Source organism: Silene latifolia, chromosome 3, assembly GCF_048544455.1.
Source record: "Silene latifolia isolate original U9 population chromosome 3, ASM4854445v1, whole genome shotgun sequence".
Classification (NCBI taxonomy): domain Eukaryota; kingdom Viridiplantae; phylum Streptophyta; class Magnoliopsida; order Caryophyllales; family Caryophyllaceae; genus Silene; species Silene latifolia.
In genome coordinates this window covers 9,046,883-9,060,677 of record NC_133528.1, presented here as the reverse complement: position 1 = coordinate 9,060,677, position 13,795 = coordinate 9,046,883, and the positions used below count along the sequence as shown (strand labels likewise).

The following is a 13,795-nucleotide window of genomic DNA, read 5'->3' as shown; positions in this document are numbered from 1 at the left end:
TGTGTCCCCGCCGCTCCGGCCGGTTGCCAAGGTAACGGGGTTATGGCTCGGTAGCAATTCTTCTAGCGTACCGGTCATTGTGTCCCCGTCGCTCCCGGCCAGTTGCCAAGGTAACGGGGTTATGGCTCGGTAGCAATTCTTCTAGCGTACCGGTCATTGTGTCCCCGTCGCTCCCGGCCAGTTGCCAAGGTAACGGGGTTATGGCTCGGTAGCAATTCTTCTAGCGTACGGTCATTGTGTCCCCGTCGCTCCCGCCGATTGCCAAGGTAACGGGGTTATGGCTCGGTAGCAATTCTTCTAGCGTCCGGTCATTGTGTCCCCGTCGCTCCCGACCATTGCCAAGGTAACGGGTTATGGCTCGGTAGCAATTCTTCTAGCGTCTCTGGTCATTGTGTCCCCGTCGCTCCGACCGATTGCCAAGGTAACGGGGTTATGGCTCGGTAGCAATTCTTCTAGCGTACCGGTCATTGTGTCCCCGTCGCTCCCGACCGATTGCCAAGGTAACGGGGTTATGGCTCGGTAGCAATTCTTCTAGCGTCACGGTCATTGTGTCCCCGTCGCTCCCGACGATTGCGAAGGTAACGGGGTTATGGCTCGGTAGCAATTCTTCTAGCGTCACCGGTCATTGTGTCCCCGTCGCTCCGGCCGATTGCCAAGGTAACGGGGTTATGGCTCGGTAGCAATTCTTCTAGCGTACGGTCATTGTGTCCCCGTCGCTCCCGACCGATTGCCAAGGTAACGGGGTTATGGCTCGGTAGAAATTCTTCTAGCGTCACGGTCATTGTGTCCCCGTCGCTCCGGCCGATTGCCAAGGTAACGGGGTTATGGCTCGGTAGCAATTCTTCTAGCGTATCGGTCATTGTGTCCCCGTCGCTCCCGGCCAGTTGCCAAGGTAACGGGGTTATGGCTCGGTAGCAATTCTTCTAGCGTACCGGTCATTGTGTCCCCGTCGCTCCCGGCCAATTGCCAAGGTAACGGGGTTATGGCTCGGTAGCAATTCTTCTAGCGTACCGGTCATTGTGTCCCCGTCGCTCCCGGCCAGTTGCCAAGGTAACGGGGTTATGGCTCGGTAGCAATTCTTCTAGCGTACCGGTGGCGATTATGGAGGACAGGCACTTGGATGGAAAACTTGGTTGTTTCTTCATTTAAGATCACGCGTTGGGGTGTCCACATTGGGTTTGGACACCTCCGCCGCTATACAAAGTACTTTCTTAAGTTGTCGGTGTTCCAATGGCTCATCAAAGGCACACCCTCCATGTCCGTCAGCCGGTATGTACCCGGTCTCATTTCTTCAATCACCTCATAGGGACCCTCCCAGTTGGCCGTTAGTTTACCGTGAATATTTCCTTTGTTGGTGGCGGCCGACTTTCTTAGGACTAGATCTCCTACTTTTAAGTCCCTCTTGTGGACTCTTCGGTTGTAGGCTCTTCTCATCCGGTTTTGGTATACTGCCAAGTTGAGGCGTGCCGTATCTCGGCTTTCTTCGACTAGATCTAGGGAGGCTTTAAGGCCTTCCTCATTTTCGATTGGATTAAAGGTAGCCGTTCGAATGTCGGCACCGTCGCTTCAATCGGTAGGATCGCTTCGATCCGTAGACTAAATGGAAGGGAGTGTACCCCGTTGCTTCTTTCTCGGTGGTCCGTAGGGACCACGGGACGCCGGTAGTTCATCGGCCCATCTTCCTTTAAGGTCTTCCACTTTGTCTTCTTCAAACCGTTGAGGATTGTCTTATTGGTCGCCCGCACTTTGTCCGTTGCTCGTGGGTGGCGGACGGAGGAATACGCATACTTGATGCCAAGCTCTTCTAACCAGATTCATTATCGAGTCACTCCAAAATTCTCGGCCGTGGTCAAATACCATGACTTGGGGCAATCCAAAACGGGTTATAACATTTTCCCAGATTACCTTTCTGACGGCCGCTGTGGTCTTTGCCGGTACTGCTACAGCTTCAACCCATTTGGTGAAGTAATCAACGGCGACGATCAGGAACTTCCTTCCTCCGGAGGCCGTTGGAAACGGCCCTAGCATATCCATCCCCCACTGTGCGAAAGGGAGGGGGCTAAGCACCGGTTGTAGGTCTCGGGAAGGAGCATGTATCACCGGGCATGCATCGACGTTCGTGCACTTCTTGGTCTTTGTTCTGGAGTCTTGAAGCATGGTGGGCCAGAAGTAGCCGGCTCGGAGAGCTTTGTGGGCTAGTGTTCTTGCCCCCATGTGGTGTCCGCATATGCCCTCGTGAATCTCTGTCAGTATTAGCTCTGCGTCGGTCGGGCCGACACATTTCAAGAGGGGTCTTATTACGGACCTTCCATACGATTCCCCTTCGAATACCAAGTACCTGGCGGAGATCCTTTTGAGCTTAGCCGAGAGATTGCGGTTATCCGGTAACTCGCTTGTGAGTTTGTATTTCATTATCGGAGTCATCCACGTCGTCTCGGTTTCCACGTCCCCTACCATGCCGATGGTCTCGGTGATGCTCTTCGCATTCCCGATGTCTACAAGCACGGTTCGGTGACGTTTTTGACGGTTGGTGGCAAGCTTTGAGAGAGCGTCGGCTCGGTTGTTCTCGGACACAGGGACACATTGGATTTGGAAAGATTTCAATTTTGCTATGTCGGTTTTTACCCTTTCCAAGTATCTCACCATCCCGTCATCCCGAGCCTCAAACTCTCCTCCGATTTGGTTAGTAACCAACCAAAAGTGAGTCATCTTCAACACAATGTGTTCTGCTCCGTGACTCTGGCCATCTCGACTCCGGTTATCACCGCTTCGTATTCGGACTCGTTGTTCGACGCCGAGAAGGTAAATTTCAAAGCGTACTCAAACTCGTCTCCGTTTGGGCTGATGATAAGGATGCCGGCTCCCGAGCCGTTCGTCGTGGAGGAGCCGTCGGTGTAAACCTCCCATACACCTGGTTTGGCTCTTCTTGATATGTGCATTCGGCCAGGAAATCTGCAAGTGCTTGCCCCTTTATCGAAGGCCTTGGTTTGTACTTGAATGCCGAAGCCGAGAGTTTCTACCGCCCATTTGATAAGCCTACCGGATTGTTCGAATTTCTCCAAAGCTTTTTCCAAAGGCTGGTCGGTTAGGACCGTCACGGGATGAGCGTCGAAGTAGGGTTTTAACTTCCTTGCGGCGGCGACGACGCGAAAGGCGAAAGTCGCTTTTTCAATTAGCGGGTAATTTTTCTCGGCGGCCAGCGGTGTATGGGTGACAAAGTAGATTGGGTGTTCTTGTTTGTCTTCTTCCCGATGATCACGACCGACCGTGGCCGAGGTAATCTGCTATGTAAAGGTATAGCGTCTCCCCAAAGATCGGCACTGGGACAGAGTTGGGAGAGTCGAAGATGAGCTTTTAGTCGCTGCTTGAAAGCGTGCTTTGTTCCTCCCCCAGCTGAAGTCTTTATTCCCTTTCAACACTTTGAAGAATGGAGTACTTTTGTCGGCTGACCGAGAGATGAAACGGGCGAGAGCCGCCATTCTCTCCCGGCATCATAACCTCTTTTCGATTCCTTGGTTCCGGCAGATTTAGGATTGCTTGGACTTTAATCGGATTAGCATCAATGCCTCGCACCGACGAGTACACCGAGGAATTTACTGCCGGACACCGGTTGCACTTCATTGGGTTGAGCTTCATCTTGTATTTCCTTAGCGAACAAAACGTTTCCCGTAAATCGGCCAGTGCTGTTGTCGGACTTGCTTTTCACGATAGCGTCGTCGACGTAAGCCTCAACGTTTCGCCCTTTTTGACTTTGGAATACTTTGTCCACCGATCCGGTGTACGTTGCACCGGCGTTTTTCAAACCAAACGGCATCATTTTGTACATGTATGTGCCGTTCGCGGTGATGAATGCGCATTTAGGCATGTCCTCCTCATCCATGAATACCTGGTGATATCCCGAGAAGGCGTCTAGCGAGCTCGGCATGGTGTAGTCTGCCGTGGCGTCGATTAAGCTATCTATCCGAGGCAAAGGGTAACAATCCTTGGGGCATGCTTTATTAAGGTTGGTAAAATCTACGCACATTCTCCATGCCCCCGATGATTTCTTCACCATTACGACGTTGGCTAACCACTCAGGATAAGTACAAGGCATAATAAAGCCTGCTGCTAGTAATTTATCTACCTCGGCTTTGATGGCGTCGTCTTTCTCGGCCGAGGAGTTTCTCATCCTTTGCTTGACAGGGCGAGCGGTGGGGAGTACGTTTAGCTTGTGAATGATTACCTCCCGGCTCACGCCTGGCATCTCGGCCGCTGAGTAGGCGAAGACGTCTTTGTTTTCCTTCAGCAGATCTAGGAGAGCGGCTCTGAACTTTGGCTCCAAGTCGACACCGATAGTCACGGTGCGGCCTGGGTCAATCTCTACCTCCTCGGTCTCCGCTCCCTCTACCATGCCGACAATGGTATTCGTGTGTTTGCCATCCTGTCGTAAGGATGGGCTCTTCCCCTTTTCTGATTTCTTCGCCGCTTTGAAGGATTGCAGGTTGCACCCTCTGGCGGATACTTGGATATTGACCACCTCATCGGTCTCGTTCTTCGAGACGAGCTTATGCGCTTCCCCCCGGTCCGAGACATACATCAATGTCAGAGCCCGGATGGACATCACCGCGTCTACATCACTCAGGGTGTCTCGGCCTATGAGGACGTTGTAGGCGGATGATCCGTCAATGACCATGAATTCCGACATAACGCTCTTGGCTGCACCTCGCTCTCCGAACGTTCTTGCGACTGATTGACCCCGGGGGTACCATGCCGCCCCGGAGAAGGCGTACAACGGGCTGGTGCAGGGGTCAAGTCCTCAACCTTCGCACCGAGGCTAAGAAAGCATTCTCCGTACATAATATTTGTGTAAGCGCCCGTGTCAATTAGGCACCTCTTCACCAAGTGGTTGGCTATGTCCGGTGGACTTTGTCGGTGGATCGGCGTGAGGAGCGACGACTCCTTCGTAGTCCTTCTTCCCGATTGTCATATCGGGGACGTTGGAAGCGGGGGTTGCTAAGTTGGGCACAAAGTTGATGGCTTGATATAGCTCATTCAGGTGCCGTTTGTACCCACGAGTGGACTCGCCGCCCTCGTTGCCCCTGATGACGACATTAATTACTCCTTTCTGTTCTAAGACGGGTTTTTTATTTGATCCGCCGGCATCTGCTCTTCGCCCTCCGGCAATATATTTGCCTAGGCTTCCCTTCCGGATCAGTTCCTCAATGGCATTTTTCAGGTGTCGGCAATCGTTTGTTAAGTGGCCGGTGTAGCCGTGGTACTCGCAATATTGGCTTGTGTCACCGTCGCCCCTTGGCTTAGGGGCCTTTCCCACTTCGACCTTCGCTTTTGCTCGGAGCGAAGACTTGCGCGGATACAACCAGGGGGGTGTGATCATCGTCTTGCTTTCGGTAGTGAGGTGCCGAACTCCCCGGCGCCCGCCGAGTTTACATTTCTGGCGGACTTATCGGACCGTGACCTATTGTCGCCGCGGCGTCTCTCATCCGGGCTATCATCCCGGCGGCTTTTCCTCTCTCGAGGGCTCGGCGTCGCTGGGCCTACCCGGTTTTGTGGTAATCTTCTACCTTGATGGCCTGATCGGTCATCTTCCTGGCGGCGTCCGGCCCAAACCCCGTGCTTGATGAGCTCGTCTTTTAAGTTTCCCTTTGGGAGGCCCTTCATCGGTCGAAAGCCGCAAGTTCGGGGTTGATTTCTCGAATCTGCTGGACCTTGCCGTCGAACCCTTCATATAGCTTCGTAGAGACTCGCCCTCCTCCCCGCTTGATAGTCGGGAGGTCCGACGCGTCTCCACGACCGTCCTTTTGTTGCAAGAGTCTTGGGCTAAGAAGGCGTCTTTTAGGTCGGCGAAACAAGATACCGAACCGTCGGGAAGCCCCTTGTACCGGTTTTGAGCCATCCCATGCGAGTCGTTGGGAAGACTGCGCACTGGACCTCATCAGGCTGCTCCCACACCGACATGTAAGACTCGAAAGCCTCGGCGTGGTCGGTCGGGTCGTTGTCTCCTTTATATGTGAACGCCGGCAACTTGACTTGGTTGGCACGGCGGTGTCTAGGACATAATCACCGAGGGGTGTTTGACCACGTGTCGGATGACACGCGGCGACCGACTCCTCGCGTTCCTAGTCCGGCTTCTCTCCTCGTAGCGGGAAGGACTTCTTCTCCGGCTCGGGCTTCTTCTCCGGCTCTCTGAGTCGGGCCCACTGTTCTCCGGGGTGTGCCTCGTCGGTGTTGCGGCGGCGATGTCCTCTCCCGAATGCGCGAAGGACTTACGTTTACCACGACCACTTTGGGCTCCTCCGGCGTCTTGGTAGGGTCTGCTTCTCCCGGTGCTCCGTTCAAGTTTCTTGGAGTCACGTTACGGGCCCCGGCCTCTGGGACGGCTTCCGCCGCTCGTGTCGGCGTGCCTATGTGAGATGGTGTACTCCCACCAGGTCCAGGAGTGTCTTCGGTTTTGCTACGTCAACCACCTGTCCCATGATGGTGACCTGGTTGGCGGACGGCGGCGTGTCCGTATTATCGGCATTCCGAATTCGGTTGGACTACTCACGGGTGGAGGGTTGCACTACTCCAAAATGGTGAAATGTATCATCTTGGTGTAGCTCGGTTTCGTCGGTCACGACTACTTGTTGTTTCGACATCTTAGCTTTTTGGGTGGGTTTTTTGTGTTTGTGTTTTTGTTGTTTGGGAATGAATGTGACTAGCTTCTAGTTTGCTTTCCCCACAGACGGCGCCAATTGTTCCGGGTGTAATTCCGGAGCGGATGTTTGTTACCACTCGTAGCTAGTAGAATGATGTCCTTGCTTGAATCCTCCTCATGCGGTCTCCTGAAACGATGAACAAATCGAGGGCTCGGCTTTGGCCGAGCGTACTCACTCCGACGCTCAAGTCGGAAACTTAGAGAGAAGTTGTTGTAACTTGGCTAAGAGTGTATTGTAGAGATAAGCAAGATATTACCGGATGAATAGTGGTTATTAGGTCAATTTGTGGATCCTTTCCTCAATGAAGGTTGAGGAGTATTTATAGCTTTTACCTTTTGTCACGTGGTGGCCAAGTGGCTATCAAGTGAAAAGATCATTATACCCTCGGCCGATGGACTGTGGCGAGGCTCGCCGAGGGTCTTGGATATGAGTACGCGGTTGTGTCCCTACTGGCTGGTTGTCCTGCCGAGACCCGGTGACAGTAGATGGGCTTCACCGGCTAGACTGTCTAAGTCGTTGACTTTGCTGTGAATACCCTTGACCTTGCTCAATGTGTTGACTTGGTCAGCGGTGCAGAATATGCCCCATCAGAAAGAAATATACTCTCTCCGTCTCCTTTACAAGATAAAGGAAGTTTAAACATATAGATAGAAAATACATTTATTTAATTAAATATCGCTTCTGAAACCGCGCAAATTAAAATAAAATGATGAAGGGAGAATATTTACCTGGCTAGGGACATCCTTCACAATCGGATAAAGTCTAAAAATTGTGACATTTTCATGAGGAAAAGAGGGAGCCATTCCTTCTTGGAATTGAGATTGAGATTTTACCGTTTTTTTTTTTTATATAATTAATTGTATACTTGAGGTGGGTTTGGTTGCCTCATATGTTATACTGGACAAATTTATTTATAAGACAATTTCTGCTGCCAATGCAATATACATTCTACGTGGCATGCATGCATTTTTAATAACCACATTAATTTTGCATGCAATAACATTTTACGTGGCAGTTTTAATTTCCACGTAGCATTGCACATTTGCACTACATTCTACGTGCATGCAGTTTTGAGGTAAATTATACCATGCACTGAGGAGTCATAGAGTATGGTGCATGGTGCTCTCTCCTTTAAATTTTTCTTATAATAAATAGTTATTAAATTTAATAAATTATAAAATTATAAAAAATATATCATTATTCATAATTTTTATTCCTTTACAAGTAGAGATCATATTTGATATATTTTGTTATTTATTTCAATTTTTCTCATATATTCACATCACGTAATTGACATATTCATATCATATCACATAATTATTTTTATTCCTTTAAATTATTTTGTATTATGCGGTTTTGATATGGAATAAAACGTTCAAGATCGTCATTGTTCAACATATTTGAACAAATAGAGTCATATTCACTAAACTATAATGCCATATTTACTAAATTAAAAGTGAATATAATAGAGACATGAGATGAATATCACACTATATAATACATATTCATCAAACTACACTGTTATATTCACTAAACTAAAAGTGAATATAATAGTGTTATATTGTGAATATCACATTATATCACATTATAAAGCGCATATTCATTATACAACATTGTCATATTCATTAAAATTTATTGGAATATGATAGTGTCATATCGTGAATGCAATACTACAAAACACTTAAATTGAATATGATAGTGGTAACTGCTTCTTAAAAAGGAAGTTGAGAATGAGTGGGGAGTGGGGGAGTGGGAGGGAGTATAGAGTATCCTACACATGGGTGTAGGATATAAGAATTGGTTTTGACTTTCACGTTAATTTTTTTTAAAAAAAAATTCTTGTTTTCTTCGGGAGGATCGTCATCCTTATACTTATAAGCAATCCATTAAATGAAATATTATAAAGGTTTAGGTATGAGGAGTATATACGGTCCTTACAGAGAATACACGAATTTTTTTTAATTTTTCTTTACATTAGACTACATTAGTATATATATTTCTACACATATTTTAGCTAATTGTTTTTTTTTTGGGGAAAGGTAAGTATATATATATATATATATATATATATATATATATATATATATATATATATATATATATATATATATATACAATGTTGTCAGGATCGGGATTCTACTTTGGATCGATGGGGAGGGTAGGATCGAATCGATAGAATCGGATCGTAGAATCGAAAGATTCTACAAACTCACTAAATATAATTTTTTATTTGGTAAAAACATATAATTGAAAATCAAAACACTTATTTATTAATATTTATTCATAAAATATTGGTAATTAATGATTTTAGTATCATTGTATAAACAACTTACACGAAATTTGGGTTTTACGGTATCATTATATAAAAATATATATTAATTTTTTTAGTATGGAATCGAATCGTAGGATCGTAAAATCGTAGGATCCATGATCGGTCTAGCATTTATGGATCGTAAAATCGTAGAATCTTTGGATCGAATCGCGATTCTCGACAACAATGTATATATATATATATATATATATATATATATATATATATATATATATATATATATATATATATATATATATATATATATCATAAAAAATTACATCTCTCCATATAGAATGTACATAAAAAAAAAACGGATCAGCCAAAAAGAACTAAGCTACAAAAATTACAAGTTTTGGAACCATGCTTGATCTCTAGGGAGGAGAGGAGCATTGTTAAGAGCCAAAACTCTAGCTTTGATATCATGAAGAACTTGTAGCACAAGTACTTCAGACCTCCTCACTACTGCATTCATCCTAGCTTCATTTCTAATTCTCCATAACCAATAAATGAGAGCTACATGACACGCGCTAATAAACCTCTTCTGCAGTTTTGTGAGTCTTCTTACAGTAGAAAACCAGTGAACAAGATCCTGCACTCTGAACCGAATGTGCAACCTAGAGTGAAGAAGTTTGAAACATTTTATTGCATAGGCACGCTCATAAATCAGATGAGAGCGAGTCTCAGGTGCTTGGCAACAAGTAGGACAAACTGGATCAATAGAAAAACCCATCCTGATCAGTCTATCTCTTGTAGGCAGACACTTATGCATTTATTCCCAACAGATAAATGAAGACTTTGGCAAATTAAGATGATTCCAGCAAACATAACTCCAATCTACCTTAGGTTGCTGACCTATAAGCCAATCATATCCAGCTTTAACCGAATAGGCTTGCTTGAAAATAGACATAATGAGGACAATCTTCTTCCAAGACCAACTACAATCAGAAGGAGCCATGTAGTCAGTCCAGGATGTACCTTTCATATAAACATGATTCACCCACCGTACCCAAAGATGATCCTTTTTGTTAACAAGCCACCAAACATATTTGCCCAACAATGCCTTATTCTAATTTTTTGCGTCTTTAACACCAAGGCCCCCTTCTTCCTTAGGCATGCAACAGGTATCCCAATTATTGTTGGGAGGATTCTTATAATCAGATGTAGCACCCCATAAGAAATTTCTGCAAATAGAATTAATTCTATTCATGATGCCACTAGGGATCAAAAAAATAGTAGCCCAATATGAATGGAGAGAGGACAAGACAGATTGTACCAAAACCAATCTGCCAACATAGGACAGATGCTTTGCTCCCCACCCCCTAATCCTAGCAACAATCCTATCAGTGATCTTCATCCTCTCATTCTTTGTCAATTTTTTTGAAGAGATAGGGATACCCAAATACCTAAAAGGGAGAGTACCCCTATGAAACCCAAAAACTTGTAAAATTGCATCCACTGTATCAGTCTTAACCCCATTGAAGTAGATCTCAGACTTATTCTTGTTCAAACATAAACCAGATGCAACAGAAAAGGTGGCTGATGGTGTTATCAAATTATACCTCGCAAGTGCACGATTGTCGTTGTACACTATTGAGGGTCGATCCCACGAGGAGCTAGGAAGATTACTGATCGTTTTAATTCTTAAGCTTAGCTAAGTCGACAATAAAAAGGTGAGGGTAATATTCTAACAACTAAACTAAACAAAATAAGATGCAATTTAACAAGAGAGATGAAAAAGAGCAAGATAAGATTAAGGTGTAATTCAAATGATTAAAAAGCCTAGAACTCGGTTATCCCCCGACAATCCGTAACTTCATACAATTAATTTCCTAGGCTAATCATAAGGCTAGAAAGGTGAGGAGGAGATGGCTCTAATTCGCCTAAGACCCCCCTCTCGGGTTCGAAGTAGGACACTAGCCCTACCCACCAACCCCCCTCTCGGGTTCGAAGGTCGGAATCCCAAATTCAACACCCAACAACCCCAAAAACATGCATATTTCCAAGGAGGTCAAGAACTTGGTCAAAGTCATTAAGTACTCATCGTATTCCGGGTCATCCCACTCCTCCTCTCGGAGGTCGATTTCAAACGCTAGTCTAGAGGCACCCTCCCTCGGTTCTCCCTTTCGGTCTCAACCTTGGTTGGTGACAAGATCAAATTCCGGGTATCCAATTTACAACCTAACCAACTCTCGTTGGTGGACAAGGGCTACAAGGTGACACTACACAAAATCAATCCATAAATCATGTCATTCCTCTAAACTACCCTCACCAATTTCCCCAAATAATTAGCCTTTATGAGATTCAATTAGTGAAGTTACTCATCTCGGGTCAAACCGAGTCCTAGTAGAAGACTACTCACTAACCATGGTTCTTAAGACAAAAGAGACAATAAAGATGGATTCTTTAATCATGAACATGATGTGAAAATGGATTCTACAACTAATCATGCAATTACCCAACAAATCTAAGAGGAAATGCTAATTTAACTAAGAAGAGCAAGGATTAAGACAAAAAGACTCAAACTTTAACACAATCACCCAAAGGTTCAACCTTTAGATGAGAAACAACAATGGTGAACATGAATAAGATGAACAAGATAGAGACAATAACAATCTAACAACAAAAGAGAGGCATTCAAGCATAAACAATTAACAAAACTTGAATGAAAGTAAAATGTAAACAAATGAAATTAAGGGAGAGAATTGTACCAACAACATGGAAACTTTGAGCTGATGGAATGAAGAACTTGTATAAACAAGAGAACAATTGTATTAATTTTTGAGTAAAGATTACAACTTGGGTAAGAGAAAAATAAAGGGTTCTACAAAATATTTAGAGGAAAATTATTCTAAACTAAATAATGGGTAGTGTATACTAAGGTAAGGTGGTGTGTCTTAATAATGTGAGTGAGCCTTTTATACTAGTCTAATTATAATACTACTAATAATAATAATAATAATAATAATCTCTCCTATACAAAATCAATCGACACAATACAAATAGAAAAGGACAAAGCATCGACACAATACAAATAGAAAAGGACAAAGCATCGACACAAATGAAAAAAAGTAAAACAAGGCAGAGGGGACCTGCCGGCAGGCCGGCCGCCGGCCATGTCACCGGTAGCGAGACCATTGAAGCAAGGGGCAGAAATTGATGTGATGTGTGTTATGCCGGTAGGCCGACTGCCGGGGCACCGATAGAGGGGACAAAATTGATGCGAGATGTTGAGGAGGGAGCTGCGTGCTGGTATTTCGGCTGCCGGTTGGCTATGCCGATAGCGAGACCATTCAAAAAGGAGGAGAATTGGGTGTGTGGCTGTGCCGATATAGGGGTCGACTGCCGGTTGGCCGGCAGGGGGATTAATTTCCTCTAATTAACTCGGTTTCCATGCGGAGTTCCATATTGATGAATTCAACTGTGACTAATTGTTGTGGATATTGATGGTGATTGATGTCGGTTTATGTGACGGTGCTGCTGGTTGTTTGTTTAATGGAGCTGCTGCTGCTCGTTGGTGTCGGAGGTGAGATGCAGGGGAGGTGTCGGGTTTGTCGAATGGTGAAAGTGGTTGCTGCTGCTGTGGTCACGGAGGAGAAGCAATGGTTGTGCTCGAAAATGGGGATGATGGTGATGACAGGGGACGAATTGGGGGCTGGTATGGTGATTTAATGGAGGTGAAAGTGATGGTGTTGGGTTGTTAATGGTAGTGACGAGCTGGTGATGAAGCTTGGCAATTGTCGGGTTTCGAACCGAGTTCGTATTGGTGAGGATGATGGTGTTTGTCATGGTTGCAGGGGATTGAAAATGGTGATGGAGTGATGCTTGATGACGGCATGCAAGAAAGGTGAGGTTGATGGAGTTTGGTTTGCTAAAGTCAAGAGTTGACTTTGCTTATGTGTTTTTTCCGTCCCCTTCCTTTGACCCTACCTTGACCCGTCTTATTTCCGTCTCAATCCAATTTGTTCCTTAATTTCCGTCTCAAATTAATCTTAACTCGAATCTCCTCTTTATCATTCCACCTCTCCTACAAAATATAAACAATAAAATAATATTAATACTAATATTATAAAAACTCGAGTATTACTAAATATAACTAATACGACTCATCATTATAAGCAATACGAAAATTACAATAAAAATACGATTAATTATTAAACATGACTAGGACGACTAATTATTATAAATTAGTAAATAAATGAGCTATTTAACCGTTTAATCACACAAAATCGAGTCGGAAAATAAGATAAAAGGATGAGTAAAATGACGCTAAATTACTACTTATCAGTGGCAAAGGCTCTAAGCATCCACATAATAGAAGAACCAGTCCCTTTACAGAATAAGAGCAGATCATCTGCAAAGAGGAGGTGATTCAAACGAGTAGGCCACACAAAGGATGAAATCTGAAGTCCTCCTGTTGAGCAACAATGGCAAGAATCCTGGACAAATATTCCATACAAAGAGTAAAAAGGAGGGGAGAGAGTGGATCCCCTTGCCTTAATCCTCTTTTCCCTTTAAAGAAACCAAAATTATTGCCATTGACTGAAAGAGAATAAGTAGGACTGGTCACACATGTCATCACCAGATCAATGAAGTGTCTAGGGAACTTGAGAGCATACAACATTTGATGTAAAAATTCTCATTCCACAGAATCATAAGCTTTTTTGAGGTCTATTTTAATTAAGCACCTTGGTGATGCAGCTTTCCTATTGTAGAGTCTTACAAATCTTGACAAATAAGAACATTTTCTACAATGGTTCTACCCTTAACAAACCCTTCTTGATTCTCA

The 13,795-nt window shown here is 44.9% G+C and overlaps 1 protein-coding gene across 1 annotated transcript; it reads right to left on the bottom strand.

Annotated features, from left to right (window-relative positions):
* Nucleotides 1-9,352: 9,352 nt before the first annotated feature.
* Nucleotides 9,353-9,778, bottom strand: LOC141648618 (uncharacterized). Its single transcript, XM_074457346.1, has one exon. It carries the CDS (start codon nt 9,776-9,778, stop codon nt 9,353-9,355), a length of 426 nt encoding a protein of 141 aa, XP_074313447.1.
* Nucleotides 9,779-13,795: the final 4,017 nt, after the last annotated feature.

Coding starts and splice junctions, on each gene's coding strand:
- LOC141648618 (XM_074457346.1), bottom strand. CDS start 9,778: ATGCATAAGTGTCTGCCTACAAGAGATAGACTGATCAGGATGGGTTTT.